We start from the raw sequence: 25410 nt of genomic DNA on the forward strand, positions 1-25410 counted from the left end.
TTAGAACAGAAACAGACTAAATCACACTGAGTACCACCTAAAAGGAGCAAACAATAGCAAATAGTAATAAGAGTAAATAATACCTACTAGTAGCAAAAATAAAAAGAATAAAGGGTGTACATTATTGCTTACAAGCTTACTTTAATGAAAGCAATTATGATCTCAAAGAAATGTATGCCCTTCAAAAAAGAAAGAAAATTATAGACCGCTAGCCTTCATGAACATAGATACAAAAAATACTTAACAAGATATTGGAAATCAATTCCAGTTGTGTTTTTTTAAAAAGACCAAAAAAAAAAAAAAGAAAAGAAAAAAAAAGGAAATATCATGACCAAGTAGAATTTATCCCAGGAAAAAAAGACAGCATTTGAAAATCAATCAATGAAACTCATTACCAGAATAAAGGGAGAAAAATCTCTAAGAATTTCAATACAGAAAAAGTATTTGACAAAATTCAATACCTATTAACAATTAAGAACTCTCAGCAAACCAGGAATAGAACACTTCCTTAATTTGATAAAAGTTATGAACCAAAAATCTATTATTGAGTTGTACAAGTTCTTTATTTATCATTGATACTAGTTTTTTGTCTGATATGTTTTGCAAATATTTTCTAGTTTTTGGCACATCTATTCATTTTCTTAATGCTGTCTTTTGATAAGAAGTTTTAAATGCTGATAGTCTGATTTTTTTAATTTATTCTTTCTTTTTGTGCTATACATTAGGAGAACAAAAGAGAAAAAATGGTTTTGAAAGAAAGATGAAAAGATATCAGACACTAGTACAAATAAAGTGCTTAATAAATGTTTGTTGAATGAATCTCTTTCAGCTTGGTGTTAAATACAAAAAACTATGAACACATATATGGCTTCATTATGATTATTAATATAAATGTAAATTAGAGCAGGCTCAAAGAGAGATTCACCTTCAAAATCTGCCTTCCAGGTCGCTATCAATGAAATCACCAATGCTCCTTGAAAACAAATGTCCAATGGACTCTAAACCCAATTAATTCTATATAAATCAACATGACTATTACCATCTGGCCTTCAGTATTCATTTTGTTTACAAGAAAGAAAAATGTCTTGTTGAAAACAGGACACTAGGATAGCCTGTATTCATCTGCCAGTGTATACAATTTTATCAGAACCTAAAGGGCTTGGTGGGACTTGTTCTTAGTGAAAGGTTAGGTCCTAATAATCATCATTTTCTTTTCTAAATGCTCTTAAGATATCTGTTTAATAATTCCTTCTAGAATTTTATCAGGGCTCAGTATTATACTTATTGATTAGATTTCACCTTTCATTCATTCTAAAATATTAGAATAAAATTATTTCAGTCTTCTTTTCCTGTGATTTTGCAACTGTTATAAAGAGTGATTTTTAAATGTGCTGTGAGCTACTCTCTAGGTTTTTGTTCATGTATCTTGAAGTAAACCCTTTTTTTAAAAAAAAATCCATTATTTTCTTCCACCTCAAGAATCATTCCCTGAATGAAAAAGATGGGGCCGCCCTACTTTTTCTGTTATGTTAAGCTTTAAATGATCTGCAAATCCCATTAAAAAACCAGTGAATCTGCACCCCTGCTGACTGCTTTAAACACCAAAGGTTTTGGAAATGTTGGTTAATCCAGACAGAGTAAAAGCGTCTATCTCACGGATGGTATTTCAGCTTTAAAACATTTTCTGAACATGCTCTTTCATTTTACATATGAGGACTCTTAATAAATGGAAAAACTGTAAAGTATATATTATCATAAGTATCATCATATTTTAGAATGTTAAAATTTATGATAGAGAACCCCCATTATCTTCAGATGGGTGTATTTCCCAGATGTTAAATACAGAATTTCAAATTTCAACAAATTATTTCACTCACAGGACAATAAATCTGGTCCATGTATTATACAGGTGCTTTTCTCAAGGGTGGGATGAGGTAGAGTAGGGCTAAATAGAATGCACAAAATGCCCCTTTTTATTTCCTCTGCTAGTCTTTATAACTGTGACTGGGGAGTATGCATTCCAAGTGTACCATCCTTCCCTTTTCCTGAGACTATCCTAAGTGCACAGAGCACAACATTTGCTATGCTCAATAAATTAAAAGTTCACATGGGAATATCTACCTATGGTGTCACGTGGGTACTACACTTATCAGGGGGGTCACTTTGTAAGTTATATCACTATCTAACCACTAGGCTGAACACATGACACTAATATAATATTGAATGTCAACTGTAATTGAAATATTGTTTTTAATGTTTTAAAGTTCACACTGATACTTCTAGACTTGATAGTTGAGGAACCCAATAAAAGATTATCTCAGACTTTACCCTTGAAACAGTTCAAATACGAATGGTGCCACCAATGACCTAAAATTATCACTAATACTTTATTGGTGCTGGTGACTTGAAAGTCTATTTCTAAGCTACAGCTTTTCAAGTTTCTGGTTAAACAGAAGCAAAAGACTAAGAAATATCTGGTCATATTCAAAATGTATACTAACAGGACAAATTTAATTTTGTATTAGTTACCTAGCATTGTTTTTCATTTTAAGAATAACAAAAAAAAAAGGAGTAAGCAACTTTGTTTTATAAATGTGTAGGCTCTGAAATTAATAAACCAAAACAGGGATATAATTTTGCTAGTTTCCCTTATCTTATAAAAGAAACATGTTGACTAGGTTTTTATTCCTAATCATTATTTTATAGTTCAATTCTTAATAACATATTTATTCATTTGGGGAAGCACTATAGCTCAGTAAATGAGAATTTGGGAGGCAAACAGAATGTGGACTCAGTCACTTACTACCCTGTTTCTCCGAAAATAAGACAGTGTCTTATATTAATTTTTGCTCCCAAAGATGCGCTAGATCTTATTTTCAGGGGATGTCTTATTTTTCCATGCGCTAGGTCTTATTTTCGGGAAAACACGGTAACAACCTAACCTGACTCTAAGTGAACTAAGGATAACAATGTACTGACTCGGTAGGGTTTCCATGAGGACTAAATGAGATACTGCATATAAAGCACTTGGCATAGGGCCTGCCCCTTCCCCCTGACCACTTACCCCCACCCCTCACCAAGGTAGCAATTATCACTGTCATCATTCAACAAATACTAATTGAATATATAAACAAATAAACTAAAATGAACATTGTAGTTGAGGAATTTCTTGCTTATTGTACATACCCACTGTATGCTATCAAATCCAATTCGGCTTCCTTTGGATTTTGATAAACCAGCTCCATTCTAGGAAGATAACAAAAGAACATTGTAGTAAATTCTGTAACCAGCAAGCAACATGATATTTAGGGGAGGCATGAGATTCAAACTACATAACTGGCTCATAATCTGTAAGAAAAAAAGGCATAATATGCTAATTAGACCGGAGGACCTTCCAGATGAAGCCGGGGCCGCAAGAGAAGCTCCAGAAGCTCAGGTCCCGGGTGCCTGCTGGCGGCTGGAGGGAAGGCTGGGTCCTGGGTGCCACAGGGAAGCTGTGGCCAGCAGTCAGAAAAAGGAAGGCCTATTCTTGCACGAATTTCGTGCATCGGGCCTCTAGTCATTAATAAGCATTCAGCAAATACCTATTTTCATATAGTTATGAGCTAAGAATTCTAGTTATACATCTATCTAAGATAGAAAACAATGACAGATTGCAATAAGCTAATTAAACTGTTAAACAATATACATGGCCAGCATCTCCAAACTAATTAATTTCCATCAATAAATAGCAAACTCTTTGCTATTCTAAATCTCTTTTGGGGAATTAGGGTTTTTCTATTTAGCTCCATATCCCTAATTTCAGCTTATCCCCACACAATGAGTTAGTGTTAGGATATCTTGGCAAAATGGTAAGGAAGTATAATAATATTTATTGAGCAGCTCCTAAGAGTACTGTGTTTGACACTTCCATACATGAATTATGTATTCTCATCTATCCCATCAGCACCTCATGTAAATCACTAGAATAACCCTCTAACTGCTCTGTGTTTCGGGTCCTGCTCCTACAATCTATTTTCAACAGAGATGTTCTATCAAACTTCTTTACCATTGAATTCTTTTCCATGAGAGGCAATCTGTTTAGAAGAATAAGAATTTTTATATAACTACATCAGAAAACTCCAATAGATTAAACATCACTGCAGCCTGGCACCTTTGACTTTTAGTGTGTTGTTAGAATAACAGTTAATTGCAATTTTGAGTTGCTTGCTACACCCACAAAGATGAAAATTGCAGTAAGAAATATTTCTGCAAAGATTTGAAAAACTGCGATTAAATTATGTGCTGCACAAGGGAAGTATTTAGGAAACCATACAGCTAGAATGAAGCCTAATGATGAGAAGAGAGAAAAAAATTACCTTTGCTGATAAATAGTGCTTGTAGTAGTACAACTGAAACAACAGAAATGCAGAACTTGTCAAAGTTAAAAGAGCCAAAATCACGTTCTTATTGATTCTATTCATCAGTCTTCGATGCTCACTTGGTTGTCTTTGGAAAGTGGTTTCATCTTTTTGGATGAGAAGATAATCTTGTTTTTCATGAACAAAAAGATATTTCTAAAGAGGAGACAAAAATCTGTTTTTAATTTTTTCACCTCTAATAACCAACAACTGAAGGAAAAGTTATCTAAAGCTCTTTGACTTGGTATTTTCCTATCCTGAAGAAATAATCAGTTCTGAGATAAAACATGAAAGGACAAAAATGTTTATCATGACATTCTTCACAACTGCAAATAACAAAAACCATAAATAAGATATGTATAAAAACTGACCAACAGAGATTAAGGGCTTCTCCCCCAGAGTTTCTGATTCAGAAACCCCTGAATTTACATTTCTGACAAGTTCTAGATGCTACTGCTGCTACTGACCTTGCTAAAAACTACTGCCATAGGTAGAAGAAATCAAGGAAGTTTTGGTCAAGGAACATAATCTGTATAATAGTTCTTTGTTGTTTTCTGTGATCTAGGTAGGATGTGATGTTTTTACAAATATCCCATGGATGTTTTCAGTTTTTGCAAGTGTAAAGGCTACGAGAAAAATTTTTGTTCTTTCATCTTTAGACCCATCTGATTATTTCTTTAGGATAAGAAATTTAATATCCTTCTACTTCTTACCTCTTCTCCACTGATCTACTAGGGGCCCCGTGCACGAAATTCGTGCACAGGGGGTGGGTTCCTCAGCCTGACCTGCACCCTCTCCAATCTGGGAGTTTCTGTCTGTCTTTGCAATCATATAAGCAAATAGTCTGAGACCCCAACCCAGTTTGGTTTGGTGCTCACAGAATAATAGAGGTCTTTTTTTTTTTTTTTTTTTAATTTGCTCCATTGGTGTAGATTTCCTAGAAGTTGCAGGATATCTTTCCTTTAGTTTTTCCTCAACATTCTGACTTTACTTATGTTTCTTACCTTTGCTTTCCCTCCATCCCCCACCCACAACAGTAACTTGCTCCAGGCTCACTTTGCTCTAGTGTCTAGGAGATCCTGCAATGTGTCTGCCAACAGAACTATGATTCCCAGCATTCCTGGTCCTCCCCATGCTCTTAGTTTCCACTTCTGGTCCAGGGGCTGCAGAAACCAAAAGGACTTGGAACTCTAGCTGCCCCCAGGATGGGCTAACAGGACTGGACACTCCAGTGGCATCCCTGGGACCCCAGCTGTTTTGGCGTTTGCACTTGCATGCTGGCCACAGGCCATCTTTGTTGGGTTAATTTGCATACTCACTCCTGATTGGCTGTGGGCATCGCTGAGGGACTGCCAATTTACATACTTGTCTGCTATTAGTATAGATAATTACAATCATCGTTATTTTGGCCTTATTGTTAGTTACTATGTTCCCTGCCATTCCTTTTGCTATACAATCTCTGTTCATTTACTGGATGGCTGATACTCATCTTCTCACAGTTCATCAAAAAGAACTTATGGGTATTATTTACCCTGAGTTCTTGCATTGTTTAAAAACAATTGTCAATTGACTCTTTTGAAGTTATACTACCTTTCTCCTGATGACTTATAAGTTTCATGCCATTCTCGTTATGCTAAATATTCCCGTTTTTAATATCTGATCCTTCCTCCAGCATTCCTGTATATGTAAGTTAATCATTTTAATAAGATGAGCAAAGAATGCATTCCTTATATTTGAAATTCGATTTTCAAAAAACTAATATGTAATGATGTTGATGACCGTTCTATTATTTTTTCCTCTATGTATGCCCTATAGTCTGTAGAATTAAGATTTGTTTGTGTAAAGTTTTCTTATGTTTGAATATTTTTCTGTTCCAATGTTTAATTTTCTGTTTCCAGAACTACAAGCAAGCACTTGTTTTATCTCCTTTCATTCCCATTTCACTTTGTTCAGCTTTCAAAAGATTGTTATCATGTCCTTTACTGAGTTCTTTTTGTTTCCAATGTGGCCTTTTATTTTTGATTTTCCTTCCTTTTTGCTATTTCCATTTCTTTTGTATATGTTTTTATTGATTTTTAGAGAGAGGGGAAAGATACAAATATTGGTGAGAAAGAAGTCTCAATATCGATCAGCTGCTTCCTGCACGCCTCCTACTAGGGATGGAGCCACCAACCCTGGCATGTGCCCTGAGAATCCTGGTGCATGGGTCAATGCTCAACCACTGAGCCACGCTGGCCGGGCTTTCATTTCCTTTCGTGAGCTCTACCAGATTATAATTACCATATACTGTTTTCTTAACTATTTCTTCCTAGCTCTTGGGCCAATTAATTTTGTTTCTTATTTTTAAAAAGCAGTTGTTTCATTAAATTTGTTAGGCCAATACAGTTTTTTCCTGGGGCCTTTGTTACTTATCTTTCTGTTTCTTTTCCCCTTTCTTCTTACAATATTTTTGTATAGACACTTTGGCCATTTCTTTAATTATTATTTATCTTTGAGTGACGTGAGCTCCTTCCTGATCAGTTCTTTGCAAGACTGTGGAAGAAAGAAGCTGTGCTCTGATCCAGAGGATAGTCTCTCTGGAACACAAGAAAGCTCTTTACGACAGTGTTTTGTGCATGTTTATGTGTGAGAGAGAGTACATGTGTGAAAATAACTACTGAAAAGGTGTTTAGCCACAACTTCTTGCCTCACAAGGAGAGCACTACCTTCAAAGACAGTGTTCTGTTTGCTTTCTCTTTTGCTCTTCCTTTCTTGCTGGTTCACCTTGTCAAACAATACAAGGAAACTCCCACTGCCTTCCTATGCATCCTGACCCCACTGCAAACAGATCTCTCTCCTCGTTCTGCCAGCTCTATCTGAGACCTATTTCTACCAACATCCTCTTTTAATTTCTTCCTGTTTACATCTGACAACCATTTATCAAATATTTTGATTTGGGGTGAGAGGACTCCTAGGTTTTCATTGAAGCTGTGGTCTTCGTCTTTATTTGCCTTGCTTTTTCAAAGTAATTTCAGGTAGCAGAGGGCACAAATGACTTGACTTTGCCATCTTAAGTCAGAAGTATTGGTTTGGGGTCTTAAAACAAGTCAAATGAGCTTCCAGAGCTGAAGCCTATATAAAGCAAATACTCTAAGAAATTATATTAGGCTAATTAACCACTAAAGAGAAATTATGTGCCACTAGATCTTCAGATAATTCACCTGTGGGGCAAAAGTAGGTTTACCACTGTGGGTACACAAAACTCAGAGTTTATTCTTGTATTATTAGTTTTAATAACTGTATTATTTTCTACATGAACAAGTGTAAATTCACTTTTGCCCTGTATATTAAGCAAAGATAACAGAATATACCATGATCATTTTCTATCTCCTAAAACTTGGAAAACTAGCAACATAAAATAACATTGATGGTATTAAATTTTGTTGAAAATCTGCTCAAATAAAATAATAAACTCTGATAAAGACAGCTCACAGGATAATAACTTTCATTTTCAAGATTTCAGCTCAGCTTCCTGTACGTATTAAATCGTGCATCAATGTATACCAATTCCTAATGAAATTTAAAGTGGCATTCAGATTGTGCCAAAGCTCAGCCTCTTCTACAACTGAATTAATAACTGGGAAAGAAAATATAAAAGGCCCATATAAACCACCACACAAACATAAAGTTCAAATTAATATCTTGTTCTCTCTTTGGACACATCTCTAATCTAAATTAATTCTTACATGAAATAAGCCTCCAAAACACATCATCACTTAACTGCATTTTTATTATCAACATGATATCCAATTAACTATAGTTCATTATTTATTTTCTACAAATGCCAAGGCAATTCAATTGCAAAAAAAGGAATATTTGCCTGTCAAAACATTCCATTTTGCTAACACTATCTCTACATTAGGAATGCAGTTACTACTTTAAAATGAATAATGTGATACTTGAAAAAATAAGGTACTCAAAAATTTTTCACTGGTTCTCTACTACTTACAAAGTTTGAATTCCATACAGTACCATCCAAGGGTACTCACAACCTGACTGAACACTGGCAAATTTTCCCCTCTTCGCACTCTCTGTGGTTTTGCCTAAGTATTTCTAGAATACATCCCACACGTTCCTGACTCCTTGTTTTTTATGCCCTCATGTCTGAAATACTACCATCCATGTCCATAAAGCCAGTTCTACACCTCTTTTCTGAGCTCCTTTCAAATGATCCTTCTTTTGGGACATTTCCCATGCTCTTCCCAATCAGAAGTGACCTCTTCTAACTGTAAACTCCTAGCTTTACCTTGCAGGGAATAAATATTTACTCTCTATCGTAATAGGCAAAGATGCCAAAGAAATATTAAGCACTACAGATAAAACGATCAATACCAAACAGTTCCTGTCTTCTCAGAGTTTAGAGGTGAGTGTAAGAGTTTTCAAAGGAAGAATGGCTATGAGTGTAAGTAGCCCAAGTGTCTACAAGTTGTAATGCAAATATGAGATTAATATAAAGATGGTATCTTGCAGCACAGAACTATTCTTAGATGATATGGAAGCAGCCTGTAACCAGTGCATGAACTGAGATTTGGCAATGACGAAGGAACGGACAGGTCTGTTTCCCAGCTGAATCTTGAATGGGTTACAGGTGTCAGAGCTGTCGGATCCTCTCAGTCTTTGGGCCTGCGGGAGCTACAGCCCGACTGGTCACCTCCAAACAAACACACACACACCCTTTCTTAGCAATCTTACTACGTGTCAGGACATGAAAAAGGTTGTAAACAATAGAAAGAACCTGATGTCATCTAGGTCCTCTTTTTTTTACATCTGAGAAAACGGAGGCTCAACGAGAAATGACCTGCCTCCTGTTACTTGAGAAACTGGTGATGGTGATGACATCTAAACCCACTTCTCCAGACCCCCATCCAAAGCTTCCACAGTCACCTCCACACACACACCCGGTCTTTCCCTCAGCCCTCGACTGACACCGCAAACAAAAGGGACATGTCCGAGCCACGGGAAACTTGATGTATCATGGCTAGTAGTATCCACCCCGTTATTAAGCCCATAAAGAGAGTGCTCCAGTAAAAACCCTCCGAATAAACTAAAAGTTGAACCCAGGGGGACAGCATCCGAGAAGAGGGACAGTGGATGAAAAGACGCCCTCTCTCTCTCGATAAAGCTGTAGGAGCTCCGCAGCCCACGAGAGAACTCCCACCGCACAGGGCACCGCAGTCCTTCCAGCTGAGACCCCTGCCTCGGCCACCACCCTAAAAGGCAGGGCCGCCCACCCGGGGGCTGCGCCCCGGCCTCCGCACACACCGGCCCCGCAGCGGCCGGGCTCCCCCTGCCCGCCCCCAGGCCTCCCGCACATCCATCCCTACTGAGTGAGGCTTTCACCACCTGCTCCAACGCCACTCCCCAACCGGGTCCTAAAAGGGTCTGGATCGTCCCCCCCAACCCGGGTCCTAAAAGGGTCTGGATCGTCCCCCCCAACCCGGGTCCTAAAAGGGTCTGGATCGCCCCCCACAACACGGAGCCCGTCCCTCTCTGAGGATTTTTCTTGCTGACACGCCCCGGAGCGTGGGAAGGACCGCCCGAGTGGACGTCCACCACGGGATGCTCGGGGACCGACCCCGAGGAGCCCCCTCCCGGATCGCGCTCACCCCTGGGGCCCGCCCCGACCTCCGGGGGAGAGGAGGGTCCCACCATGCCGGGGGGGACGCCCTGCGAGGACACCCGAGCCCCAGGCGACATCTGCCTGAAACACCTGCCCACCCCCGGCGGCTCTGTACAGCCTCCCATCCCTTACCTTCCCGGCGGCGGCGGCTCTGCTTTACGGCACTCACGGCAACCGCTGCAAAAGCGGCCGTCAAGCGCGGAGCGGCCGCCGCTGGGCTGGGAGGTGGCGGAGGCTTTTCCACCTTCCCCGCCGGCCTCAGCGCGTCCGTGACTCTGGCTCTGCCTCTGCCTCACCCCCGCCTCTGCGAGGGTGGCCGAGCCCCGGCGACGTCCTAGTTCAAGCCCTTTTCTCTCTCATCGCCATAACCACAGCGGGGCACCGAGGCGGCCTGCGATTTTAGGAAGTGGACCAAGAATGGGAGAGGCACCTGCCACGCTGTTTGCCAGATAGAAAATACGGGATGCCCCGAAACCGGTTTGGCTCAGTGGATAGAGCGTTGGCCTTCAGACTGAAAGGTCCCGGGTTCGATTCCGGTCAAGGGCATGTACCTTGGTTGCGGGCACATCCCCAGTAGGGGGTGTGCAGGAGGCAGCTGATCGATGATTCTCTCTTATCGATGTTTCCAACTCTCTCTTTCCCTTCCTCTCTGTAAAAAAATCAATTTTATATACATATATATATACATACATATATATATACATATATATATGTATGTATGTATGTATGTATTTAAAATGTATTTAAAAATGTATTTAAAAAAAAAAACTTTGAGACAACTGAAAATACAGGATGCCAGTGAAATGTGAATGTCAGGAATGTCAGGCAAACCACCAATACTTATTACCAATACTTATTCAGGATAACTCCCTGAACTCGGGTGGGTACCAGCAGGGGAGGTGGGTGGCAGGGAAGCGGCAGCTCAGTTCACGTTGCTTGGGAGGTGGAAGGGCACGCAGGTGCCCACGCTCCCGGGTTCGGGCCGGGTTCGGTCTGGGAACGGACACACACAGAGTCCCGGAACTGGCTCTTTACCTTCTAACTGTGTAATCCAGAAGACCAGGTATCAATTTTGACATGAATTTTGGAAAAATAACGCATTAAATAGCTGTAACTTTGTAATTTCTACAAAAATTATCAGCTTATAGTAAAAACTGAAAACATCCCCCTCATACATTTGTTTTCTAAACTGACTTTTGGAAGAATATAAAATGAAAAATCTTTTTATTTCCCAGGGTTATGACCTATGTGGCAGTTTGTTTTTCCTTCCAGAAAATTTGTGTACGCACAAGCTTATTCTGGAGATTACTTAGAACTAGTTTTTCTTTATTCTTAGAGCTTCTAGTGGGTAGGTTAATAAAAAAAATGTAACATCCATAAGAAGGAAGTTATCACACATTAATGGGACCACCGGACACAGGTGTTAACTTTAGGGACCTAAACTGAGAAATTTTGAGCATCCAAATGAGTAACTGCTATTTGACTGAAACACATCAAATATATAAAAATGTTGGCTTCATAATGATTTCTTAAAACGGAAACTCATTAGTTATGATTGAAAAGTGTCCAGGGCACCAACTCATTATCGTGAATCTTGATAAAGGAAAAAAAAGTATTTATCCTTCCTTTCTTGTATGAACTGCATTTCAGTGTAACTAAAATGCTAATAAAAATCACATCTAATAATGATTGAACAAACACCAGTTTGTTACTCCAATGAAATGACACAAAGGACAATGCTCAGCAATAGATGCTAAAATTAAGGTGAAATGTTGATGAGGAACTTTTTAATAGATGAATTAGGCTGCCACCACCTGAACCCACTGATCAATCTTACCATTAAACCTGGGACAACCAGACATTATGTAGGTCCTAATGTGATCAACCAACAGAAAATACACAACATCACCTGTAAAGGATTCTTGTCTAAAAATTGAATCTGCATTTAATAAAACTCTAGATTTAATGTCAGGTATAGAGAAGTGACCAGCATTTAATAAGAGGGTAAGGAACTACTACAAAATCAGAGATTTAAGAGACATATAACCAAATGCAATGTGTGGACCTTGTCTGGATCCTAATTTGTAGAAAGCCACCATAAAAAAAAAACAAAAACAAAAAAATACAAACAAACAAACAAAAAAAACCCAAACACATAAACAATTTTGAGCCCTAGCTGGTTTGGCTCAGTGAATAGAGTGTCAGCCTGCAGACTGAAAGGTCCCAGGTTTGATCCCAGTCAAGGGCATGTACCTTGGTTGTGGGCACATCCCCAGTAGGGGGTGTGCAGGAGGCAGCTGATCAGTGTTTCTCTCATTGATGTTTCTCCCTTCCTCTCTGTAAAAAATCAATAAAATTGTATTTAAAAAAAACAATTTTGAGACAACTGAAATTTTAACATGTACTCAGTCATTAAATATTAGGATTGCTGTTAATTTTACTAAGAATATTAACAAAGTGTGGCTTTGCTTAAAAGAGAAAATTATCGATGCATATTACAATTCTGATCCATGCCGTTTTTAAAGGATAGCAAACTTTAATAACTGATAAATCTAGGTGATGAGCATAAAGTTATTCATTTTCTGTATGTCTGAAAATTGTATAATAAAAATTAATAAGAAAATAGCCTGGCCAGTGTGGCTTAGTGGGTTAGCATTGAAGTGGGAGGGGTGTGGGGGGGAGCAGGAATGGGGAAGCAAATCAGTGATTCTCTCTCATCACTGATGTTATCCCTATCTCCCTCTCCCTTCCTCTCTGAAATCAATAAAAATTTATTTTAAACAAGATCCCTTCTAGCTTTCACATTAAAAAGCGGGGGTGGTGTGAATCATTAGGTTCTTATAAGTAAATACATTTCAAGGTATTCCATGTAAATCTAAAAAAGATAGTTAAAGCAGAGAGTTTACACTGGCCAATCTTTTGATTCCAGCTAAGGTGTTAAGTATGGATCAACATACTGGAGTTTCTGTTTTTCTTACGTAAATCACAGACATAATGTATCATCTATAACTTTTAGTGTGTTTCTTTAAAGTGGACCTGGAACTTAAAAATACAATCTGAACCGAGAGTCTTAGATTTTTATTTTTTTCGCAGTCCTCCCTATTATTTACAATTATATTGAACACTTGACAGCAACTTTTCTTAGATCTTCATCTCTAAAGTTTCCCCAACTTTCCTCATAAGTAATTTTTCATACTCATATTTCATTGGTTTATGTAACATTTAACATAACAGCAATAACTGCTATTGCATTTGCAGAATAAATTTGCAGATTTGGGAATAAACAATTCACTAGAAGTAAACATACAGCTTCTGCAGAATACTAAGGGGGAGTCTGCAGGGAGCCTGCTAGTCAGTATGCTTTCATCTGGTTGGCCAATCCAGTTGAAGATAAGGATAGGTCAAAACAGCCTTATTATAAGCAAACAACCATTTTCTAAAAATCACTCAGTTGCAGGGCACACACACATCTTAGACTACCCAACACTGTAGGGCCTGAAGCAAGAGTACAAATGGAGGCCAACCCTGACATATTTTAAGTCTCAACAGGTAAGAATTAACTAGATTAGCCTGTTCTTCCCCCCGCAAGCTCCTGGGTCTGTCTCCATTTCTATCTTCACCTTTGCCAGAAGAGCCCTGGTATGCACACATGTGGACTCCCCAGTCTGCATTACTAAGCCACACTCCTCACAAACTTCTGCCCCTCAAGCATGGAGGCTTATACACCTGCAGAGCATTCTGTCCAGGATGGACTGGGAAAGAGGCCTGCATGTGTTCTGGAAGCAAGCTTTGTGTTGGTTCAGCAGAGGAATGCAGGCTCCAGGTAGGTGCAATCCCTTGGCTCCTTCACTTTTTCAGTCCATGGAGGAACCGCCAGAGTGAGGATCAAGGCAGGGGCCCCTCTTGCCCAAGTCTAAGTGCATGGATATGCTCACAGTATAATATATACAGTTAGACTTGCTTTTTCCATTCCATATCATGAATATTCTCTTCCATTAGCAGAATATTCTGTAACAGCTGTGTAAGGTTTCTTAAAAACTCCACAATCTAATCATGGATGACAGGCAGAATATACCTAAACAAATACATAGCAACAGTAGCTTGCTACTGCAGCAAGTTAGAAAGGAGAGCCTTTGGAATACAAGCAGGCCATTCTTTTTGCAGCTAACAATGAGCTTGCTCATAGTAAATATATATATGAGAAATGCCTAGAAATGGAATTACATTGTCAAAGGTAAGTGTATTTAAGCTCTTGCTATTGCTAAATTGTTCTCCAGAAATGTTGCAGCAATTCACCATCCATCTTTAATATGAGAGGCTACTGGTTTCTCAATATCTTGATCACACTCCGCTCTCTATGACTCAAGACTATCTAGTTTCCCTTCATTCTTCTCTTGGTGAAAATGATCTTAGTTACAGGAGCTCCACTTCATCTAGCCAATGATTGGTTTTCTTTTTTCCTCTGAAATTGTTTTCATGTTAGAATACACATATTAAGAAGTTTTAGGCTCTAGTTCTTACTCTTAGCTACCATCTACCAAAATGCAATCTGAGATGTGACAAGCTCCAAAGTCCCTAACTTCAAGCATGTTTCACCTTCCATCATAGCTGCACTGTCCTACAATGGCAGCTACATAGAACTTTCCCTCATTGCATAAAATTCTGTTGAAAGCAGTGCCCCTTTTGGGGCAAAGGAACTATGACTTTTTTTATCTTGACATCCTCAAAAGCACATTGTATATTTTTAATGAGAACTGATAAAATGCACACAGTGAAGCCAAAGCAGAAAAAGAAATTTAATTTTTAGATGATATATTCCAGGTGCTTTTGTAAGAATTTAACTTGGTCATTCTACACAGAGCACACAATCATTTCAATATACAAATTACTCCACTTTGAATACACCATTTTAAAGTTAAAAACGATTTACAAGTCTTTGTCTTGTTTCCAAGGAAAATGAGGCAATATGTGTATTAAAACACTAGTTTGCAGCACTGAGTGTATTATAAGTAGTTCATGTTTTTCATCCACAACTTAAAATTTTAACCTGAGGAATTAGGATTTTTATTATCAGAACTGCATAGCAAAACCATGTCCAGATGATAACATACCAAATAATCAATAAATAAAGATAACATGTAAACCATTTAATAAATCCAATTAAAGCAAAAACAATTTTCCTTAGGATAGACACAAAATGATATCCAGGTTAAGGTTTTGAAATGCTTCATATGTGTGTTTTTTTAAATGACAGTGCAACAAAAGCCTAATGTTAAATGGGCACATACACCTTAAATCATTTATCCAATAACAACAAACTTTAACCATTGGTTGCTTGGAAAGAATTATTTAGGCCAAATTCAGTCTTTGCATATGTGGCATTGAAGAGTCATAAACAAAGTGCAAATGACTGGATGGAAACATAGCTTAGATCACTTACTTATGCTACTATTCTACAGTGACACACACTACTGCTGTGGGAGACATTTTACAGTTCTAGAAAGTTGCTACTGAGTAACAGGCCCAATGAGAAAATACAAAAAGGCCACATCATGCAAACTAAAGAATGTTAAAGGGCATGTAGTCAGGGTTTTGTTTTTTAAAATCATGTTTAAAGTCCTAGTGATATCACTTTAAGCACACTTTATCAAAGTAAATGGCATCTAGAAATATCCAAACATTTAAATTCATTAACTGAAAACAATCCCTTACATTTATGTAGCATTTTACTGTTGTTGGAGCAATTTCATATACTCCGTTTCATTTTGTTCCTCACAACAGCCCTGTGAGGTAGGCTGAGTAAGTTACAATTATTTTATGTGAGGCAATGGATGCCCAAAGATGAGAAATTATTTATATAGAGGATATAGATCTAGTGTATGGTAGAGTTAAGGTGATTAATTTAAAATACATTTTTAAAAATGAAGCCAAATATTTTTATATTGAGAAAGTGTAATGACTAGTGGTTTTCAATATAAATTACTTTAAAACTTTGGCTATTATATATCTTATAGTATGAATTAAGTATAAATTTGATTTTAAAGAGTCTCCCTTAAAAGGCAAACTAGACTCAGTGCTTTGGTACCTGATATATTGGAAAAGTTAAATCAAAGCAAAACGCATTATTCTCCTAGCTCTTAGGCTCTCCAAAAAGTTCCAATACGAATAGGAATGCCTTTTACCAATTACTTACATTTTGACTTAACAAAAATTGGTCTAAACTTAAGAAGCTCCAAGCCAAAGCGAACATATTCACCTACCTTCTGCCCTATATACTGTGAAATCTTCTGTATGTCTATTGCAAAGGACCAGCTTTTACTGGATGGGTGCCATTAAGGAAACATATCAGTTTAAACTAACATAGCGCAACTGGTTATAAATAAAAAGTTATTACCTTATATTGACCCAGAAATAGCAAATACTGTTTTAATTTAATTGAGTAGTCTGAGGAGAAAGTACTATGGCAATCTCTGGTATTTATAAGCCAATACTAACCTTTATATGGCATGCCCAACACTATCTTTTCAACAAAATATACTAAATGTAATGCTTAACTCCAAATACTAAAAACAACAACAACAAAAAACCAACCTTAAAGTATTTGCATTAATCAAATATTCCAAGTAACAAAGCTATCATAGGTGACATATCAGGATCACAAGTATTGGCATAATGTGAATACTGTAAGATACAAACAAAAACTACACTGAACATGAGGTATGCTTTCTGTGATGATTAAAGAAACATTCATGATCTCATAATGCTCTAGCACTGGCATTATGAAATGTACATTTTGTTTAAAAGTAACAAATAACTTTATGGTTACTTGGATTATTAAGTAGACTTATGTTGACCATTCACTTCCCTAAAAGAATATATCCAGTGTAAAGATAAAATCAAGGGAGAAACTTTTACAGATCTATTTTATGTGACTATATAAAAATGAACATATTATGTGTAATACGCTTATCAGAATTTGAATTTTTAAACTATAACAGATTTACCTTTTAAAATTTCTGATTTTTAAGATGTAAACTTTGTCATCACACTACCCAAAAGCAGCAAAACTATAAGCACAGTAAATCAATCTTCATTAATTTTGGAAATCTGAATACAAAGTATTACTGTCACATCAAAGACTTAAAAAATAATTGTGGTATTACTTAGCCAAAGAATGAACACTGATCTAACAAATATAAGCTTTCTGAAAGAGAATTATAATGATTTAAAAATACAGTTCTTAGATTTTTTTTCAACCTGGAACCACATATTTTATAGTAAGAAGTCTACACTTCCCTCTTCTGAAATTAATACTCTTTTTAAAGTAATCACTTTTCATAATATCCTTTTCCATTTGTTAACTATGTTTCTGAAAAAAACAATATAAATAATAATAACTTTATGGAAAAAGTATATTGAAAAAAAATCATTCTAGGTAAGTCATGAAATAGAATATTGTCACCTAATTAAAATATTTCATGACAAATTATTTGCTTTAATTAGTCCTACCAGCAAGGATCAGTCACAAAAATTCAAATTATACATGATATTGATCATGTTTTAATTTCATAAATGAGTTAATAAAACTAAGCCAATATGTTTCTTTAAATTATAACATGGTAAAAACTGTTTATAGAACAAAGCAGGCCAAGTTTAGCTGTTCAGCAGCAGTTCATGGTTTGTCATAATGGTACACATGCCATCAATTAAACCCATGTACAGACAGGCATGCCTCTAATATTTTCCATTTGTTTACCTACACTGGGAACATTCAAAGAATCACTGTATATTAAATTCCTATGTGCAGTTATTAAATGTTTGGTATATACATATTTACCAAAAACTAAAGATGTATATTACATGGTCAGCCCAAAGAATCAAAATGAATTGTAAAATTCTTTTTCTAAAGTGCTTAAGGCAATTCCTTCATTTCTTTATCCAATTTATTAAAACTGGTTTGGGATTCAACTGCTAAAAGAGAAATACAATACTAAAAGCATGTTTTTATAAAACACAATTGTTTTAGACCTTTGATACATCCATTACTGTCAACCTCTCATGCATTTCTTTTACAGAAAGCAATCATGTTTGACCTGTCAAAACGAAGAGTAAATAAACCAATAAAGAATGTTTGAAAGGGTATACCAACTTAACACATGTATTAAATTGAGCAAAAGAGCTCAATCTTTTTAATTTAAATGTCAATGACATATATATATATATATATATATATATATATATATATAGAGAGAGAGAGAGAGAGAGAGAGAGAGAGAGAGAGAGATGGCCAAGTTGAAATAGTTGATTAATTTGAGACTATTTAATTAGGCACTATAGTTCATTTTACTCCAGTGTGAAATGAAGGTGGCAAATTTTCTCCAGTTTAACACAAATAATCTTATAAACAACTAAACCAAAACCCCACGTATTTTGCTCTTTCCTTTTAGAGACCTTTAAGAAGCAGAGTAAGAGGTAAGTAAACCTCAGATTCTTATTTTGAAGTAACAATAGTATTACTTCAAGTGCATTTTCCAAATGAGAATTAGAGAATTTTCTATGAAGGGTTTTAAATGATAGCATGAGTACAAGAAAGAATCATATGCACTCCAGCAGCCCCTGATTAGTATCTCCTTTCCCCATGCCCCTGCAATAGAAGCCCTCACCAGTATAACATAATGGCCTCTGGCTTCAATATCAGTTGACAATGAATGGGATATGGGACATGGAGTAAAAAAGAGCATCCTTAGAGGAAGAAGGCACTGAATTAAAGAGAAGACACATTTATATAAGATATAATAGTAAACAATTTATACAAGAATTTCTGGCTTTTTCTGTGTCATTTTTGCTAAAATATACATGTATAACAGTTCATAAAAAGCAGCTCCACCACTAAATTACTGCTTTCAGGTTTGACTCTATGAAAGACAATTATAACTTCCTGTTTCCTTAGGTCCTGGATAACCTGCTGTAGGAAAGAGAACATCCAAAAATTTCTATCAAAATCTTGAGGAGAAACAAAAACCAAAATTGTATTTGTTTGAAGAATCAAAAGAATATCTATTAATAATATTTCATTCTCAAAATTCCCTCCGTCTTTATACTTTTAAATATACCATCAGTGGTGCAGGTATGAATATCCTCTGGAAAAATAATACCCAGTTTAAATAAAATTCCTCATTTAGATTTGTTTCAAAATGAACAAAACATCCTATCAGTAAGCAGTAAAATTCAAAAAAGAATGAGCTATTCCTATGCCACAGGAGTTTCTGTGATAGCAACTGATGTAAGCAACGTCATCACTTCTGGGAAGAAGGCTGTCATAGTACAACATACTTAAAACGAGAGTGAATGTTAAAATGTTCCAAAAATTAAGGAACATACCAATTCAGATCTCTTTAAAACATTCAAGAAATTCTTTAATACTACTATTATTCAAACTTTCAGTTTGGCTCAAAGGACTTGTGTTATAAATTTTAACTTAAAAAAAACAGGTATGTTCTCAATAACCATGGGTATTACTAGTTGTTAACACATTTTTCCTAACTTTGGGGAAGATTATTCTATGTTGATTTTTTCTAAGTAATGACTGAAAAACTTATATGCCAAGTAAGTCACAAATAGGTTTCCCCCTCCCCCAAATACTTGTTTAAACTATTCCATATCTTCCAAAAGCATATATAAATGACCAGTATGGAATAGTTTTGGGCACCTCCTGTTAGAGCCTATCTTTCTTAGGTAAAATTTGAGTAGTGTAGGTTTTCCACCTTCCATATAATTTTAATAAACTTTCTTCCTACTAAAAATGTTAAAAATCAGTATAAGTATTATCAGTTATTACCAAATCCAAGTGGGAATTTTACCAAAGATAACTACTAAAGATAGTGTTAAACTAGACAGCAAAATTAGAAAATATAAAGCGTTTAAAAATTTTACCAATCATCCAAAATGATGGAATGCAAAGCAGTCTAATTAAATAGGGCAACATATAAAAAATATCCTTTGCCATAGTTAGCGCAGCAGGTAAAAAACTGAAATGTGGGTGATTTTAAGCTATTATGTCTAGAAACTCTTTCTACCCATTTTTTATTTTGAGTTATAACCACAAGAAAAATACCACGACATTTAGAAAACAGAAAATTACATATAATTTAGTCAATAAAACAAAAGAAGATAATTTGGCAAAACTCAACTTATTTATAAACGGGGAAAAACAAACCATTGGAAGAAAACCTGTCTAGAATCTCCAAACAATTTTAATATTTTGGAAACCTCAGAGGACTGTATATTTTTAAAAGCTTCAGTGTAAGAACTAAATGATATGCAGTGATAAGTGGGGGAAAAAATAAAGACAAAAGAAGGCCAGACTTAAATGCTTATTCTTGAGGCCCTAGAGCTACCATTTGTAACTAAATATATCAGAAGAATCAAAGTAATCCAAGAAACACAAGGATGAGTTTCTAATTAAGTAACTATTTAAATACTGCCTTTTTCTCCATTTGCTCTTCAAAATATCAGTTTCTTGCTCAATCTCTGCTTGCTTCTATGACATTGCACAGTAGGTTCCTGTGAATATGTGGTACTAGATGCTTAATGCTAACAGATTCCAGGCCGTAAAGCAGAACGTAGCAAACTCATTTCCACCACTCACAAGTTCTATGATTAGACCACCCAATCAAAAGGAGAGGTGAAGCATTCTGAGTAGGCATTATTGAGTAACAATGTTTAGGCTGCTAGCTGAACCAGTCATTCCATTTTCACTTTTCTGAAGTGTTCTCACAGCACTTGGAACCTGCATCCCAGTACTCAAAGAAAGTCCACCACACCAAACCTAAGAAAAAATAAAAACAAAGCTTCAGTCAGATTTCAAATTAGAATTTAAGTGATCCTTAAATTTCCATCTGAAAGGCAAAATGCCACATATGTGAATATCAATAAGTTGTAAACTGATAACCTTCATATTTGAGCTGAGGGGAAGTGGAAAGGCTAACTCAAGAGTGTTTTAGAATCACAGAGGCCAGAGGGAGTCTTTCTGGTAGCAGAACCCCCTGGAGTTGCACACCAGATGGAACTGAGGGCTGCAGAAATGTAGTGGTTAAGCTGGATTAATCTAAACAAAAGAAATTGGCTATCATTACTGATGCTAACTTTCACATCTAAGAGAAGTGCACAAAGAGCCAATTTCTTTATTCTAGTAACAACTTTAGATTTTGATGAAGTGTGCCCTGAGACTATAGGAATCTAACACCCACCTCCCATACAATAAAATCCATTAGCTTCTTTCCTAATGTAACAATAACTCTTTTATAATTTTGTAAAGATTTCTGAGAAAAATAAAAACCCAAATAGCAATATCCAGATACACTTGTCATATTATATTATATGAATGAGTTTATGAAAGATAAAATTGCTTTGCTTGAGAACAGAGAGCAGTGATTGTTTACAGTGCCTTTATTCAGAACTAGAGGCCTGGTGCATGAAATTTGTGCACTGGAGGGGGGAGTCCCTCAGCTCAGCCTGCCCCTTCTCACAGTCCGGGAACCCTCAGGGGATGTCCTAAGCCATAGTCTGGCCTCCCTCTGCTGAAGGTGACTGGCTGATCAGGGAAAGGCACTGCCCCCAACTCCCCCTTGCTGCTGCTGCCTCTGGCCTCCCTCTGCAGGAGGTGACCTGGCAATCAGGGGAAGATGACACCCCCATCATGCTTCTGCTGCTGCCACTGCCAGTTGTGAGGCTGCCTGAGCCTTGGCCTTAGCAGCCACTGTAGCTTGCCTGAGCCTCACCCGGCCCTCATTGCCTGAGCTTTGAGCCCTCGCAGTGGCAGTGGCCATCGACAGCTGGCCTGAGCCTGGGGTCGGCCCTGGGCAAGCGGCAGCAGCCACTGGCAGCTTGCCTGAGCCCCACACCAGCCATGGGCAAGCAGCAGCCACCATTGCATCCCCAACACTGCAAGTCCCTACCTATCCATGCCTGCTGCACACGTAACCTGCTGATCAGTCATTACTGTGACTGTATCCCAACCAATTTGCATCTTACCCTATTATTAGATTGCCAAAAACTGGAATGTCCACATGTCCTCTAACCGATGAATGGATGAAAAACCTGTGGTACATACATATTTGGAATACTACTTAACAATAAAAAAGAAGGGGCTACAGCCCAGCAGGTGTGACTCAGTGGTTGAGCATCAACACATGAATTAAGAGGTCATCAGTTAGATTCCCGGTCATGGCACATGCCCAGTTTGTGGGCTTGTTCCCCAGTAGGGGGCATGCAGAAGGTAGTTGATCAATGTTTCTATCTCTCTATTCCCCTCCTTTCCTCTTTCTCTAAATTCAATAAAAACGTGTGTTTTTTTAAATAGGGCTACTGACAAACACAACAACACAGATGATTTCAAATGTCTGTGGGTGGACCTGAAGATTATTATGCTAAGTGAAATAAGTCAGAGAAAGAAAAATACCATATGATTTTACTTATATGTGTAATTTAATAAACAAAGTAAATTGATGAACAAAATAGAAACAGAGGCATGGATCCATAGAACAGACTGACAGATCTCAGAGGGCAAACAAAGGGAAGGGGGACTGGATAAAAGAAGGAGAAGAGCCGAAACCGGTTTAGCTCAATGGATAGAGCGTCGGCTTGGGGACTGAAGGGACCCGGGTTCGATTCCGGTCAAGGGCATGTACCTTGGTTCGGGCATATCCCCAGTAGGGGGTGTGCAAGAGGCAACTGATCGATGACTCTCTTTCATCGATGTTTCTAACTCTCTATCTCTCCGTTCCTCTCTGTACAAAAATCAATAAAAAATAAATAAAAATAAATAAATAAAAAAGAAGGAGAAGAGATTAGCCAAAGAACATATATGCATAGCCCATGGACACAGACAGCAGTGTGGTGATGGCTGGGGAGGGAAGTGTGGAAGCTGGATGGAGGTGGCCAAAGATGGGAGAAAGAGAGGGCATCTGTAATAGTGCCAACAAGGGTGGGGGGGAGGGAAGTCTACAAACCATATAATTCCTTTCTATGATATTTTGGAAAAAGCAAAATTATAGGGACTGAAAACTGGTTAGTGATTGCCAGGGCTGGGTGTGATAGGAGATGTCTACTACAAAGAAATATGAAGGAATTTTCTGGGTGAAGAAATGTTTTATGTCAGTTATGGTGGTGGTTATACAACTGTATGTATTTGTCAAATCCCACAAAGCTCTACACTACTGTAAATTGTACCCCAATAAACCTGACTTTAAAAAAGAAAATTAAGCCTAACTAGTGTGGCTCAGTTGTTGAGCACTGACATGTGAACCAGGAGGTCACAGTTTGATGCCTGGTCAGGGCACATGCCAGGGTTGCAAGCCCCATCCCCAGGGGGGGAATGCGGGAGGCAGCCAATCAATGATTCTCTCTCACCCGTGGTGCTTCTGTCTCTCCCTTCCTTTCTGAAATCAATTTAAAAAATATATTAAAAAGTTAAAAAGACACCAATAAGAGAGGGAAAAGGGAAGCCAGAGTGGAGAAGATATCTATAATACATATGTTTGGCAAAGGATTCAGGCTGTATAAGGAACTCCAACCAATCAATAAAAAATAGGAAGAAAACCAAAGGAAACATAGGCAAAAAACTTGAACAACCATTTCACAAATGAGTATATTATAATCCTACCTAATAAAAGTGTGATATGCAAATTAACCATCACTCTGCGACACCCATCAACCACGCCCACCAGCCACGCCCACCAGCCCATCAGAGCGAGTAGGAAAATTAACCCCAACCAAGATGGCTGCCACCACAGAGAGCAGGAGGAAGACTTGGGTTTCTCTGGCAGTGGAGGAAGCCAAGCTTTCCACACACCCTGGCCAGCCCAGGCCTCTACTCAAAGATACAAACTTTTAATTATAGAAGATAAATCCCAAGAAAAATGGCAGCAGCCATGGAGCTGGAGAGAGCAGGCTAGAGTTGCCCCCCCGCAATGAAGGAAACCAAGCTTTCCACCTGCCCTGGCCAGCCTAAGCCTCCACTTCAGGCTACAAAGTTTCAATTATACAAGGTGAATAAACCCCAGCAGAAATGGCTGCCACCACAGAGCAAGCAGAAGGCTAGGCTTCACTCCAAGCTACAAAGTTTCAATTGTAGAAGATAAATATATCCCAGATACCAGGACCTCCACTTGGGTCTCTGGGGGGCATGACAGACCTGCAAACCACCACAGGCCCCTCACCCATGCTGCTACATGCCCCAAGGGAATCCCCATCCTGAACCGGGACATCCTTCAGGGTAAACCAGCTGGTTCCCACCCATGTATCAGGCCTCTATTCTATCTAATAAAAGAGTAATATGCAGATTGACCATCACTCCAACACACAAGATCAAGATAGCTGCCCCCATGTCGAAACCGGTTTGGCTCAGTGGATAGAGGTGGCCTCCGGACTGAAGGGTCCCAGGTTCGATTCCGGTCAGGGGCATGTACATTGGTTACGGGCACATCCCCGGTGGGGGGTGTGCAAGAGGCAGCTGGTCGATGTTTCTCTCTCATCGATGTTTCTATAATATCTCTCTCTCTCCCTTTCTCTCTGTAAAAAATCAATAAAATATATTTTTTTTAAAATGAGTGTAATCCTATGAGGAGTCATCACACTGCATGCTTATGATTTGTGTTCTTTTTGTATTATCATTTACTTTAACAAAATATAACAAAAATACACAGAAAATCAGATTTAAGAGGTGGATTGGTGAAAAGAAGGGGAATATGAAGAAAAAAATAAAATAATCTGCTTCCCAATATGTTCTTAAAGTTGCCAATCAAATAAAATATAAATTAGATACTCACCATGAAACCAGGTAGTACTGGCTGAGTAAATTTTGTCTTAAAGGAATACAACAACTGTTTTGAGTTTGCATCATAGAAAGAAAGTTGACCTAAAAGGAAAAGAAAAAAACCTGATTATACAAAATACTATAACACCTAATTAAGGCTAACATAAATAATGCATCTAAGTGGCAACTAAATGCATACTTTGACATTGTTTTTGCTACAAACTATAATGGCTGGATTTAATAATTTTTTATTGAAAATCAGTAGAAAACATGCTTAAGAAAAAGCCAAAATCCAATTTTGTTTCCCTGGATTTCAAGATCTCCAGAGTGCTGCCTTAATCTGGCAGTATTCTACTTATTCAACTATAAACTATTTCCTTATCATTATTTAACAGATGGTTCTCCAGTAAAAACTAAGGTGATTTCTTTCTCATTTCTACTATAACTAGTCTTTACCCAAATCCTATCACCATTTCAAGTTTATTCTATTAAACTTTGTCTTCTAACTACTTGAAGCCATAGTCAATACCTCAGTC

At 37.6% G+C, this 25410-nt stretch overlaps 2 protein-coding genes across 9 annotated transcripts in view; both read right to left on the reverse strand.

Annotated features, from left to right (window-relative positions):
• The window catches only part of FKTN (fukutin), a 33369-nt gene extending 23154 nt beyond the window's left edge, over positions 1-10215 (reverse strand). Inside the window, exons 1-3 of one of the 3 annotated variants that reach the window (XM_084898676.1) lie at positions 10192-10215; positions 4359-4556; positions 3187-3246 (exon numbers count right to left, since the gene is read on the reverse strand). In XM_084898676.1, coding sequence (XP_084754802.1) covers positions 3187-3246; positions 4359-4463 — 165 coding nt within the window. In that variant the 5' untranslated portion in view covers positions 4464-4556; positions 10192-10215. Of the gene's footprint in view, positions 1-3186; positions 3247-4358; positions 4557-8907; positions 9088-10191 lie in introns of those variants that run through there. The other 2 variants (XM_084898675.1, XM_084898674.1) reach the window with 2 other exon arrangements.
• Positions 10216-14835: 4620 nt separating this feature from the next.
• Positions 14836-25410, reverse strand: part of FSD1L (fibronectin type III and SPRY domain containing 1 like) — a 55145-nt gene continuing 44570 nt past the window's right edge. For all 6 annotated transcript variants that reach the window (XM_084898682.1, XM_084898678.1, XM_084898680.1 and 3 more), the window contains 2 exons: positions 24888-24976; positions 14836-20887 (listed from right to left, as the gene is read on the reverse strand). In XM_084898682.1, coding sequence (XP_084754808.1) covers positions 20765-20887; positions 24888-24976 — 212 coding nt within the window. In that variant the 3' untranslated portion in view covers positions 14836-20764. The remainder of the gene's footprint in view (positions 20888-24887; positions 24977-25410) is intronic.

The sequence above is a fragment of the Pipistrellus hanaki genome (assembly GCF_964339955.1).
Source record: "Pipistrellus hanaki genome assembly, chromosome: 11".
Classification (NCBI taxonomy): Eukaryota; Metazoa; Chordata; class Mammalia; order Chiroptera; family Vespertilionidae; genus Pipistrellus; species Pipistrellus hanaki.